At 35.1% G+C, this 13478-nt stretch overlaps 2 protein-coding genes and 1 non-coding gene across 6 annotated transcripts; 2 read left to right on the forward strand and 1 right to left on the reverse strand.

Annotated features, from left to right (window-relative positions):
• The first annotated feature begins 1095 nt into the window (after positions 1 to 1095).
• On the forward strand, positions 1096 to 6774 carry LOC107897823 (elongator complex protein 1). Of its 4 annotated transcripts, none has more exons than XM_016823403.2 (6): positions 1098 to 1408; positions 1947 to 2280; positions 2465 to 5534; positions 5668 to 5766; positions 5851 to 6169; positions 6498 to 6774. In XM_016823403.2, exons 1-5 carry the CDS (start codon positions 1250 to 1252, stop codon positions 6164 to 6166), a joined length of 3978 nt encoding a protein of 1325 aa, XP_016678892.2. In that variant the 5' UTR covers positions 1098 to 1249; the 3' UTR covers positions 6167 to 6169; positions 6498 to 6774. The 4 variants fall into 4 exon arrangements, with proteins under 4 accessions (XP_040934076.1, XP_016678892.2, XP_040934077.1 ...); XM_041078143.1 differs by having other exon boundaries at positions 1272 to 1408; positions 1908 to 2280; XM_041078142.1 differs by lacking the exon at positions 6498 to 6774 and having other exon boundaries at positions 1096 to 1408; positions 5851 to 6170.
• A 488-nt stretch (positions 6775 to 7262) lies between these two features.
• On the reverse strand, positions 7263 to 7334 carry TRNAC-GCA (transfer RNA cysteine (anticodon GCA)). The gene has a single exon. It is a non-coding gene; the product is annotated as a tRNA-Cys (tRNA).
• A 918-nt stretch (positions 7335 to 8252) lies between these two features.
• Positions 8253 to 13188, forward strand: LOC107897824 (methionine--tRNA ligase, chloroplastic/mitochondrial). Its single transcript, XM_016823406.2, has 12 exons — positions 8253 to 8743; positions 9471 to 9614; positions 9711 to 9860; positions 9935 to 10102; positions 10189 to 10313; positions 10468 to 10561; positions 10678 to 10776; positions 11403 to 11583; positions 11660 to 11775; positions 12229 to 12384; positions 12576 to 12704; positions 12788 to 13188. Exons 1-12 carry the CDS (start codon positions 8447 to 8449, stop codon positions 12959 to 12961), a joined length of 1833 nt encoding a protein of 610 aa, XP_016678895.1. The 5' UTR covers positions 8253 to 8446; the 3' UTR covers positions 12962 to 13188.
• The last annotated feature ends 290 nt before the right edge of the window (positions 13189 to 13478 follow it).

Genomic DNA, 13478 nt, shown 5'->3' on the forward strand with positions numbered 1-13478 from the left:
CTAATGTCAAAATTGGACAAAATATTAAAACAAAAAATTTATCTTGTGAATTTAATTGGAAGGGACCAACTTAAAATTTAGTCCATGTTTCAAGATATTTTGTGCAATAAGCTGTTATAAATAATTATTTTCTTTTGAGTTTAAATAAAAGTGTGTTTTATTAGTTAAACAATAAATAAATCAAACCAAAACTATCGGACTGTTATAAAGGATACTTGTTTCAAATTAGATTACGATTTTAAATTGTTTTATTATGTTATTTTTTGATACAGTATCTATAACTACATATAGTTTCTTTTCAACTTATAAATAGGAGCATAATATAAGAACTCACGTCTCTTTGTATTGACAATAGTGTCTATGCCAATCAAGCTAAAATTTAAAAGAATTTTTATTTGATTTTTTGAGAATTGATGTAATTTGACTTTCAAGGACTTTATAAACACTTAGATAATGATACATTTGTGATATGAGTAAAATAAAAGTATACAAAAATAAATTTATTAAAAATTTAAAAATTAAATAAGTTGTTGGTTGAAATGATAAAAATAAAATATACTATTCTAATAATATAATTTATCTTCTAAAAATCATGATTTTTCAAGTTTTAAGTATATAGTATGGATAAAATAAATATTCAGATTCCAGGAATTTAATCATTTCAAATTAAAAAGGATTTAATATGAAATGCTCGATCTATAGTATTTGTGATTTTTTTTAATTTGTTACTTAAGGAATCATTTCTTCAATTAGTTTACCTCAAATTTTCACCTGTCAATTGCAAATTAGTCCATTAATCCATGTCATTTTTCATAACTTCTTGGGGGTAAACTGGTTTGATAGTTTTACAGATACTAAATTGAGAAAAAAAACTATAAATACCAAATTGAAAAATGAGGAATAGTTAAAGTACCAAGTTGCATATTAACCCATAAAAAAATGGGGTAAATAAGTCAAAACCGAAAACCCTCCATTTAGGTTTGGTTATTGTATAGCCTACACTACAGTGCAAACTAGGAATAGTTAAAGTACCAAGTTGCATATTAACCCATAAAAAAATGGGGCAAATAAGTCAAAACTAAAAACCCTTCATTTAGGTTTGGTTATTGTATAGCCTACACTACAGTGCAAGCTATCTCCTCCTTCTTCGTCACCTCAAACCCAAAAACCCCTTTTAATTCCCATATTAATTGGCTTCAATTTTTCGCTAGGGTTTTCCAGACTTTGAAATTTCAAGTAAAAAAGAACAATGAAAAATCTGAAGCTTTATTCAGAGATTACATCGAATCTTCAGTTACAATCAGAAGGCGAAGTATTACTGTTCTCTGCTTATGACATTGAAAGAAATCGCTTCTTCTTTGCTTCTTCGTATAATCTTATTTACACACTCCATCTTTCTTCTCTCCAAGTATGCCCCCCTTTTTTTACTCTCTTTTTCCCTTTTTTTTTTGTGTGTGTTTGGTTACTTAATGTCATATCAATAAATCATGGGTACTTTTTAGTTTTGTAATTTAGAAATATGGTTAACTGAATCAAAATTTTATGACTTCACTCTTTTATCTAGAAAGATTATGCTTTTAGTTATTATTATTATTACATGTTAATTATATTTGATGTATATATATATATTTATTTTGTTTAGCTTTTTAGTAGCATTTACTTGAGGAAGCAAAAAAGCAAGTAGGCAAAGGAAATAACCAAGTTTATAAAGTGAAATGGGAATTTGTTAGGGTTCTAACCTAGCAAGGGTGTTATAATTTGGAATCTTTTTTAATTATTTTTAGCTGAGAAAAAGTTTGCTGAAATGTTTAGGAAGGTGATTCTAAGTATTAACTTTTGATTAAATGAAGTACTTAATTATGCAGCTTTTATGTTTTGTTCGTATTTTTAATGGGGTCTTTTTGTAGCATGTGTGCTCACTGACATGAGGCAATAAAATCTTTCAGAATGAGCGAGCATGGACGAAAGGTCCTTTACAAGCAGAAATTGATCCATTGGATTTGGAGCCTGAGGATGTCATTACCTCCTTTGATTTTCTTATGGAGAAAGAAGCATTGATAGTGGGCACTTCTAATGGGCTGTTACTGCTGCATAACGTGGATGGAAAGGAAACGGAAGTTGTTGGTCGAGTTGAAGGTGGAGTCAAGTGCATTTCGCCTAGTCCTGATGGAGACTTGCTAGGTGTAACTACTGGCTTAGGGCAACTACTGGTGATGACTCATGATTGGGATTTGTTGTACGAGACTGCTTTGGAGGACCAACCCGATGGAGTTGACGTAAGTAAGGACTTCTCTCCATTGTTCTCTGATTTCTTTTTACCTTTTACTTTTATTTTCATTCAATTTCTGTGTCTTGTTCTCTTTATGCTTTTGCCGGATAGCGAAAATATAGATATTTTTTCATCATAAGTCTTGCTTCTTTTATCTATTATATTGGCTTTTTATTGATAGGAAACTGGTTTCAGGTGAACCAAAATTTCCATCTGGAGAAATGTTTGGCAGCCCCATCACATGGAGAGGTGATGGGAAGTACTTTGCCACTCTAAGTGAGGTGTTGAATTCTTCGAGTAAGAGGCTAAAAGTCTGGGAACGGGATGGTGGAGCTGTACATGCTTCCTCTGAACCAAAGGAATTAATGGGGTCTATTCTGGACTGGATGCCTAGTGGAGCAAAGATTGCTGCCGTTTGTGACAGGAAGGCACAGAACGAAGGTCCATCAATAGTTTTCTTTGAAAGAAATGGGTTAGAAAGAAGCTCGTTTCTCATTGGTGAACCAATTGACGCAACTGTAGAACTTCTGAAGTGGAATTGCAGTTCTGATCTTCTTGCAGCTGTTGTTAGATGTGGAAATTATGATTCTGTGAAGATCTGGTTTTTCAGCAACAATCATTGGTATCTAAAGCATGAAATCAAATACTCGAGGAAAGATGGTGTTAGATTCATGTGGGATCCAACAAAGTCACAGCAATTAATTTGTTGGTCTCTTGATGGACAAGTCACAGTTTACAAGTTCTTTTGGGTTACAGCTGTCACGGATGAATCAAACGCTTTAGTTATTGATGGCTCTAAGATACTTGTGACCCCTCTTCCTTTGTTCTTAATGCCACCTCCTATGTATTTATTCAGCCTTAATTTTCCAAGTGCCGTTCGGGAAGTGGCTTTTTATTCCATGAATGGTAAGAATCGCTTGGCTGCATTGTTATCAAATGGTTGTCTGTGTGTTGCAGAGCTTCCAACACCTGACACTTGGGAATCTCTAGAAGGTAAAGAAATTAGTGTGGAACCATGTGCATCTGCAACCCCATTGGGATCCTTTATACATCTTATATGGCTGGATCCACACGTGCTTCTTGCTGTTTCTCATCATGGATTCAATCACAGCAATTGTTATTTCCAACCCTCTTCAAATGAGGATAGGCTTCTTGGTTTCTATTTGCAGGAGATCGAGCTCTCTTGTTCTGAAGATAATGTCCCAGGTCTACTGACATGCTCTGGTTGGCATGCAAAAGTTCCATATCGAAATTTGTTGGAAGGACTTGTAATCGGTGTTGCTCCCAATCCTGCTAAAAGAAGCTCAGCTTTTGTTCAGTTTGATGGTGGAGAAGTTTTTGAGTATACATCTAAGTTGGGAATTAACAAACTCGATTTTAAACATGATGAGTTAAGGTTTTCTTCATCTTGCCCCTGGATGAATGTGGTTCTAGTTGGTGTTACTGAACCATCAAAGCTTTTGCTTTTTGGTCTTGATGATATGGGTAGGCTGCACGTCGGTAGGAAAATATTATGCAGCAATTGCAGCAGTTTCTCATTTTACTCTAATTTAGCTGACAATGTAATCACACATTTGATCCTTGCAACAAAACAAGATTTGCTCTTTATTGTTGACATTGGTGATATATTGCATGGAGAACTTGAATTAACATGTGAAAACTTTATCCATGTTGGTAACAAACGAAGGGAAGAGGAGAATATTAACTTCATAAATATTTGGGAAAGAGGGGCCAAAATTGTTGGTGTTTTGCATGGAGATGAAGCTGCTGTTATATTGCAAACAAATCGTGGAAATCTGGAGTGCATCTATCCAAGAAAATTGGTGCTAGCCTCAATTGTCAATGCTTTGAACCAAAGACGCTTTAGGGATGCACTTCTTATGGTTAGGCGGCACAGGATTGATTTTAATGTGATTGTTGATTATTGTGGGTTGCAAGTGTTTACTCAATTAGCTTCCGAGTTTGTCAAGCAGGTCAAAAATTTGAGTTACATAACTGACTTTGTTTGTGCTATTAAACATGAAAATGTGACGGAGAAACTTTACAAAAAGTTTCTCTCTCCACCTAGCTGCAAGGAGCAAAAGGATCTGTTAACTAATGATTTCAAGGGTTCTGATGCTAGTTTAGATGCAAATAACAAGGTCTCATTGGTGCTTCTGGCCATAAGAAGGGCACTTGATGAACAAGTACCTGAAAGTCCTGCAAGGGAGCTCTGTATTTTGACCACTCTGGCTCGTAGTGATCCCCCTGCTCTTGAAGAGGCTTTGGAGAGGGTAAAAGTAATCCGGGAGATGGAGTTATCAGGTTCTGACGACCCAAGACAAGTAAATTGCCCTTCTGCTGAAGAAGCTCTAAAACATCTACTGTGGTTATCAGATCCAGAGGCTGTCTTTGAAGCTGCTTTAGGTCTTTATGATTTGAACCTTGCAGCTATTGTGGCTCTGAACTCTCAGCGGGACCCTAAGGAATTTCTTCCCTTTCTCCAGGAATTGGAACGTATGCCTGATCTCTTGATGCGCTATAATATTGACCTTAGGCTGCACAGGTTTGAGAAGGCTCTCAAACACATTGTATCCGCAGGTGACAGCCATTTCTTTGATTGCATGAACCTTATGAAGAAAAACCCTCAACTTTTTCCTCTAGGACTTCAGCTGATAACTGATAATACAAAAAGAGGGCAAGTACTTGAGGCTTGGGGAGATTGTCTTAGTGATGAAAAATGCTTTGAAGATGCTGCTGCCACTTACTTGTGTTGCACCAATTTGCAAAAGGCTTTGAAGGCATATCGTGAATGTGGTAATTGGAGTGGCATGCTGACAGTAGCCGGGCTTATGAAGCTAGAAAAGAATGAGGTTTTGCAACTGGCTCATGAGCTTTCTGAAGAACTCCAAGCCCTTGGTAAACCTGGAGAAGCTGCCAAGATTGCTTTGGAGTACTGTGGGGATATTAATGGTGGGATTAATTTGCTCATCAGTGCAAGGGACTGGGAAGAGGCTTTGAGGGTTGCTTTTTTGCATAGTAGAGAGGATTTAGTCTCAGTAGTGAAAAACGCAGCACTTGAATGTGCGAGCAGCCTAATAGATGAATATAAAGAAGGGCTTGAAAAAGTGGGGAAATATTTGGCTCGCTATTTAGCTGTTCGACAGAGAAGGTTGCTGCTTGCAGCAAAGCTGCAATCGGAGGAAAGGTCGATAAATGATCTTGATGATGATACTGCTTCAGAAGCTAGTAGTACATTCAGTGGAATGAGTGTCTACACAAAAGGGTATGTGTTTTGCATATTTTGTGTTTTACGTATAGATATGCATCAACTGCCTATTATGCTTGCTGTTCTTTTCTTTTTTCTTAATGTGTCTCAGTTCATGTCTGAATATGCTGTTTCCTTTTTGCATGAACAGCACAAGAAAAAGCTCTGCTGCTTCAACTGCCTCAACCACAGCTAGCGGGGCAAGAGATACCAGACGTCAGCGAAGTAGAGGAAAAATTCGTCCTGGAAGGTATGTTGTAATTCAATATCAGGATCTCCCTTCTCCCTTGCTATATCTTATATATTTTGCTGAGACCATTTGTTTACATTACAGCCCGGGCGAGGAGATGGCTCTTGTGGAACATTTGAAAGGCATGTCCCTAACAGCTGGAGCAAAGCAGGAACTGAAGTCCTTGCTGGTTTCTCTTGTAATGCTTGGCGAGGAAGAAACTGCACGGAAAGTGCAACATGTGGGAGAGAACTTTCAACTTTCTCACCTGGCTGCAGTCAGACTAGCTGAAGATACATTGTCTGATGATACCATAAATGAGCATGGACATACTTTGGAGCGTTATCTCCAGAAAGTAAAGACGGAACTTAAGGATTCAGATGCTTTTTCATGGCGCTGTCGAGTATTCCTTTCTCCTTGACAGGTGAGCTTATTTCTCACTAATTGTCCCCATGGTTCAAACTTCTTGTTTGTTGAACTATAACTTATATTATTCGATTTTTCCATGGATTACTTTCTGCACCGGTAACTTCTTCATAATCAATGCATGTTTTAACTTTACGATATTTGATGGAACCTTTGGGTTGCACCTGGCTTACCACGTTCTACATCAAAGCATTTGCCATGATTTTCTTGTTCTTCGAAGAACATAGCTTTGGTCTCCATGTAATGAGTTACAGCTGTTGCCTAACCTCTGCCATTTCAATGTCCTTGAAACTTATTGTCGAATATTCGCTAATGTTTATCTACAGGCATAAAGGAACTGTATACACCATAGCTGCTATGCATTTTGAGATTGAGAAGTTCAGGAGATAGTGCAGGCATTGGATTATTTATTCTATGGAAGAAGCCTTTCAAAATCACCACTCCCAATTTCTTTGACATTGATCACTTCATTGGGATTTTGTATTTGTACCAGCTGCTTGCTTGATTATGTTTTTGTTTTGAGTTCTGCTAATAGATGGCTAATTAGGGTTTGTACTTTCAGTTTTTTTTTACTTTAGTTGGAATAAAAAATTGTCTACTATAGCACAGTTTGTCTTTGTGGATAAAGGGTGAAAATGGGTATATAATAAAAAGATAAGAAAGGAAAGTACATGGTAAAAGAAACAGACAAATCTCAAAATTATATATGAATTTTGATTTAATGTTCAATTTGATACATGAATTTTATTTTTGTTCAATTATACACATGGTATTTTTATTGTGTTTTAAATATATAAATAAAATTTAATTTGATTCAATTATACGTATTTGAAGAAATAAATATATTAAATTATTTTTATATTAGATAAATATAATTATTTGTGTATATAATATATAAACTTAAAATGATGTAATATCATAATTTGTGAGAATTGAATTTAATCAAAATTTTATATATAGAATTACATAAAATTAAAAATAAATGAAAAATAAATGTGCTAAAGATGAACCTTAGAAAGTACTTCCATATAACCCTAAAGTGAACGTGTAGAACTATTGATTGAAAAGTGGGAAAAAAATAAAACAAAATGAGGGCCCAACCGGGTTCGAACCGGTGACCTCTTGATCTGCAGTCAAATGCTCTACCACTGAGCTATGGACCCGTTTGCTATGTGCTTCTTAGTTTATCATATAAATTGACAATATCATTACAAACAGAATTCAAAATCTCCACGCGGACAGGGTCATCATTTTCATAAGAAAAAAGGCCCACGCATTTCGTTAGTTTGTGTATTTAAATGTGGTTTGAGAGCGAGAGCCATTTAGTTACGACATCATTGGCACTATTAAAAATAATCCTCCAACCTATTTTACACATTTCAAAATTTCAACCGATTGAATTGAAAATTGAAGATGTAGCTTCTTATAGCATTAGATCGGCATCTTATTTCGATTCAACAAAAATAAAAATAGCAACCTCCTTCATTCATGTCAAATATCGTACTAAACATCCTTAAGCTATGAACTTTATTTTAAATTAGTCTTTAAAGTTTAAAATGTTCTAATTACGTCCGTAAACTATCAATATTATATTAATCAATCATTTTTATTATTAAAAATATTAATTAACCATTAAATAACATGTCAAATATTACATGGCATAATATAAAATAAAAATTTTAAATAAAACTAAAATGTCACCACATAACTTTTAAAATTTAAAACTAAAACTAAAAAAAAAAGAGAGAGAGAGAGTGAACGATAAGATTTTTACATCCATTTTTTAATATTCAATTTTCTTTAAAAGTTTTATTTTAAATTATGCCACATAAGATTTGAAATATCGTTTAATATTTAAATTGGTGATTTTAGTAAAGGATCTAATTGATATAACCTCAATAGTTTATTAATGTAATTGGAATATTTTAAAGTTTAGAAACCAATTTAAATTTAAGGTTATAGTTTAGGGATGTATGATGCAATTAACTCATATTTTAGTTCCATGAATGATGCCTTGAAGAACCCTAATTTTTAGCCAACCCATTAAGCCCAATAAAAAACTTAAATTAGCCCAACCCATTGAATTTTCTTTCTTTTATGTGTTTTCTTCTTCCCCTTATCCTCTTTCTTCTCCAAAACCTCTTCAGCCGAATAAAAAAGTTTCGATTTTTATTTTTGTTTGAAAAATAATGCAACTCAAATCAGTTTATGGTTTAATTTATACATAAAATAAAATATACTAATTTTATTGTTTCTTAACAGTTGAAGAAGAAACATGGCAGTAGCTAGGATGAACATGAACTGTTCGATACAAAGCAGCCTTTCTTGTATATTAAAACCATCCTATTTTTTCAATTTCAAGACTACCCAATTCAAAAATCGTCTTTACTTCCCTCAAAATCACTTGATTTCTTCAAAAAGATCATTGCTTTGTACTTGTTCAGGCAATTTCCAAGCTAGTGAAAAGGCTGAACCTTTTGTTATTACAACTCCTCTTTATTATGTCAATGCCCCTCCTCATATGGGTAGTGCTTACAGTACTATTGCTGCTGATGCCATTGCCAGGTTTCAGGTATTTGTTTAAATGGTGCCTTAGTTTCAATGGGTTTTGAGTTTTTGGTACTTCTATGAATTCCTTTTTATGAAAAGTATAGTTTTTAGCTTAGGAATTTACATATTTTGCTCATAGGTTGGTGTTTCTTTGTGAATATATTTAGTTCTAGTTTAGAATTTTGATAATGTAATTGGTACTTATGCTTTGTAGTTTTTCATGAAGAATGGCTAAACTAGTTTGATTATTGTTTTTGTTAAGCAAAGAGTGGATTTTTGGACTTTAGATATCAAAGAAAAGAGTATTTTTTACAGTGGCGGATCTTGGTCCTAAGTTGGGGGCCTAGTAAAATTTTCAAAAAGTTAAGGAGTTTAATAGAATTTTTTTTGAAAAGAATTTGGGGTCTAATTAAAATTTATAAATTTTTGCGAGATTGATGAGAATTTTCAAAAATTTCAAGAGAGCTTAATTAAAATTTTCTAGAAACTTCAAGGGGAAAATGAAATTTTCCAAAAATTTTTGGGGGTCAAAGCCTTCGTAGGCCACCATAAGGATCCACCTCTAATTTTTTAGTAAAATTTAATGGTTAAAGATGTATAGTTGTTGAGAACCGATGTGGCTACATTACAATCGATATCGTCTTGTTCATAGTTTTTGATTTGCAATCCATAATTTTGCTTCATTCTTACCACTTCTTGTTGAGCTGCAAAGATCCCTTTTGAATTTTTTTTTTCATTATATGTGGCAGAGGCTTTTGGGAAAGAGAGTCATATTAATAACTGGGACGGATGAGCACGGGGAGAAGATAGCTACAGCAGCATCTGCTCGTGGCTCCAGTCCGAGAGAGCATTGTGATGTTATATCACAAGCTTATAAAATGCTGTGGAAAGATGTAATTCTTTTATGTTTCCAATTTAGGAGGTTACGTTTTAGCTGAGTAATTGAGGTGTTGATGCCGTTATGACCATCGGTATTTTCTTGATTGCAGTTAGATATAGCTTACGACAAATTCATTCGTACAACTGATCCGAAACATGAAGCAATCGTTGAGGAATTTTATTCTAGAGTTCTTGCTAAAGATGACATTTACCGAGCCGACTATGAGGGACTGTACTGTGTCAATTGCGAGGAGTATAAGGTTATACACTGGATTTCTATATATGTATAGCAACTAAGGTGGTCCTCAAAAATAATTGGTGTAAAATTGTGCAGGATGAGAAAGAGCTGCTCGAAAATAATTGTTGTCCTACGCACCTAAAGCCATGTGTTCCTCGCAAAGAGGATAATTATTTCTTTGCATTGTCGAAATACCAAAAATCATTAGAAGAAATTTTGGAACAAAATCCAGATTTTGTTCAGCCTTCTTACCGTTTGAATGAGGTGAAACAAAGTGGAATTCTTTTTCTTTACGTGATACGATGATGTTCATTATTTAGACAATTCATCTTAGTGATGAACTTTTCCAGGTCCAAGGTTGGATAAAAAATGGCTTAAGAGATTTTTCGATTTCCCGTGCAGCTGTGGAATGGGGTATTCCGGTTCCCAATGACAATAAGCAAACTATATACGTTTGGTTTGATGCACTTCTCGGGTATGGTTCTTTTCTCATAGAAAAGGAAATTATAGTAGGCTTTTTACATCTTTCTTTGAATGCCACCTGGACTTTTTTGTGTCTCAACATGTTCTTGTTTTCTCATTGTGGAAACTTTTGCTGAATACGGATTTTAAAAACTTGTTTTAAACAGCTATATAACGGCTCTGTTGGAGGATAAGGAGCAAATAAGTTTACAAAGTGCTGTTTCTTCGGGTTGGCCTGCCTCATTGCACTTGATTGGAAAGGTATGAAACTAATCCACATGGCAAAGTAGCCATATGCACCAAAATATTGCTCAAAGTGAATGAGTTATGTTCCCCTTTTTGAATTGTGCCGAGTTTGGCATTTTCTTTTTGTGTAGGATATTTTACGTTTTCATGCTGTTTACTGGCCGGCTATGCTAATGTCTGCTGGATTGAGTCTCCCGAAGATGGTGTTTGGCCATGGTTTCTTGACGAAGGTACTTTAACACTATGAAGCATAGTCAATTGTTTTCCGTTTGAAACTGGTGCATGATATTTGAATAGTAGAACTTCAAATGAGAGCTTCAAGTGATAGAACGTCGGTATAAATATTTAGACAAGTTACTAGCAAATCTCTCGTCACTAACTAAGGTTCATATTGTGCTTAGACTTGCCTGCATTAGGCCTTGTTTTTGAATTCAACATCTGTTACTTTACTTTGCATTATATTTTGCTTAAAAATGACTATAAACCATTAAGATTTCATGATAACGCTATCTTTTTGCTGCTAAAATTCGGAATTTTAGGATGAAATCTGAGTTTAGAAGTGCATGAACTGTTAGGGTTTTCCAGTTTTGTAATCTGTTTGAGTTATGAGCACTATGGTAGTTGAAATAGATGAAACGAATTAACGGAGTGATGAAAAGAAAGAATTTGAACCTCAAATGCTTTTGTATGTGGATTTGAAAGGAAGAAATTGAGGGTCCAAGTGCCATAATCCGTCCAAGGAGGATGTTAACTGATTGAGCATTGCATTTCTGCGGTTTCTTTTAAAATGTATATTTTTCTCTCATATTCGTAATTTTATTTCATGCAGCAATGCTTTTTATTTTGAAAATTATAGGATGGCATGAAGATGGGGAAGTCATTAGGGAATACAATCGAACCAAATGAATTGGTTAATAAATTTGGAGCTGATGCAGTCCGGTACTTCTTCCTAAGGGAGGTAGAATTTGGAAGTGATGGAGATTATTCTGAAGAGCGTTTTGTTAATATTGTCAATGCACATCTTGCCAACACAATAGGTATGTTTCGGTTACTATGAGTAGTTTAAGTCAATTCTACTTTGTTATTCCGTTCTTTATATTTGTTATCCCGCAGGAAATCTTCTCAACCGTACTCTTGGACTTCTTAAGAAGAACTGCCAGTCAACTTTAGTAGTTGATTCATCTATCGCAGCTGAAGGAAAGGATTTTAAGGATACCGTTGAGGAGCTGGTAAGGTTATTACAAATCTAATAAGGTATCTCAAATAATAGGTAGTAGTTGCCTATGTTACTCTAATTCTTTTAGGAGGGACCAATTTGCTCAATATTGATATTGAGAGGGACTAGAGAGGTAATTTTACCAAAAAAAAAGAGCATACCTATGTCGGACATATACCCATATCCAACACCCGAATCCTAGCAGTAGCAAATGTTTAACAGAATTTTGCCCTGAGATACAATTCCGGTAACTTTTTGGTAATGGTGATGCAAAGTAGTGTGCTCTAAGATCAACACCTGCTAAGTTTCTTGATTTTCCCGATCTTCCAAGTATCAGTTGTCCATTTTCCCCGCCCCTCATGATTTGTCGATTTGGTCGTTTTTTTCTTCTTTTTCCCTTTCCCCCCTGCTCAACAGTATATTAGGTCAATTGCTGATGCCTTTCTGTTTTTTATGCTTTATATAGGTTGAAAAAGCTCGTATCAATTATGAAAATCTGTCCCTATCATCTGCTTGTGAAGCCGTGCTAGAGATCGGCAATGCTGGAAACTTGTACATGGATAAGCATCAACCTTGGTCTCTTTTTAAGCAAGGCGGTGCTGCTTCCGAAGCTGCAGCAAAGGTGCTTCCACCTTCTTTATACTTCTTTACATATATTTTGCACCATGTTGCACCGACTTTCCTTTTTTTTGAAGCACTGACACTCCCATCTAAATCCAAGTGACGATTTTGCATGACCCGGCACACCATCTATTCAATGGCCACTATCCTGATTTATTTAAGAGGCTTATATCTTTTCCGATATTGGGGCAGGATCTTGTGGTCATACTCGAAGCAATGAGGATTATAGCAATCGCTCTATCACCGGTCGCACCTAGCTTATGTAGGCAGATATATGCACAGCTTGGCTACTCCGACGACCAGTTCGATAACATAAACTGGGTACAGACACTCCCCCTTTCTCTCTCAATACATATGCATAAATTTATCGTCTTATTAACCACACCGAATGTGTATAACCGCAGAGCAAAACAAAGTGGGGTGGACTAAAAGGTGGTCAAGTGATGGCACAACCTAAGCCAGTGTTTGCAAGAATTGAACAAATAAAGGAAAATGAAAATGGGGCTGAAACAGCGCCTCAAAAGGTTGTGAAAAAGAAAGAGAAAAAGCAAAAAGTTCAAGGGGTGATAGAAGCCTAGGGTTCTAATTTTTGAAAGTATGTAATTTTTTTTTATTTTTGATCCGTGTCGGATATGAATATTTGCTCGACATGGTATATATTTAGAGGGGTTTTTTAGGGTTATACTGTATGTCTGTGTTAGACATGGGTGTTTGATACGGATACTTCAAGAAAAATAAAGGGTCGGAGTTATGTGAAATAATGACCATTTAAAATTAGTTTGCAGTATCTGCAAATTTTTTTTCACTTTGATGATGAAGACTGCCAAGATCTCTTCGTTAGTTGGGGGAAGAATCAACACGAATCAGATTTTTTTACGAACATATCGAGAGAGAATTGAATTTGGTTAGGCAATGTATGGTTGGTAAACAGGGATCGATTTTTTAGCAAGGAATGTATCGTCAAATATCAATATAATTCCATAAGATCTAGTTTCGTTTAAGTAACGGATTCTCACCAATTGAAAAGATCTTCTGATCAATCCAGAGATCTTTTCGATTCCATTAGTAATGAGGATTCGGAATATCACACATTGA

The sequence above is a fragment of the Gossypium hirsutum genome, chromosome A10 (assembly GCF_007990345.1).
Source record: "Gossypium hirsutum isolate 1008001.06 chromosome A10, Gossypium_hirsutum_v2.1, whole genome shotgun sequence".
Lineage (NCBI taxonomy): Eukaryota > Viridiplantae > Streptophyta > Magnoliopsida > Malvales > Malvaceae > Gossypium > Gossypium hirsutum.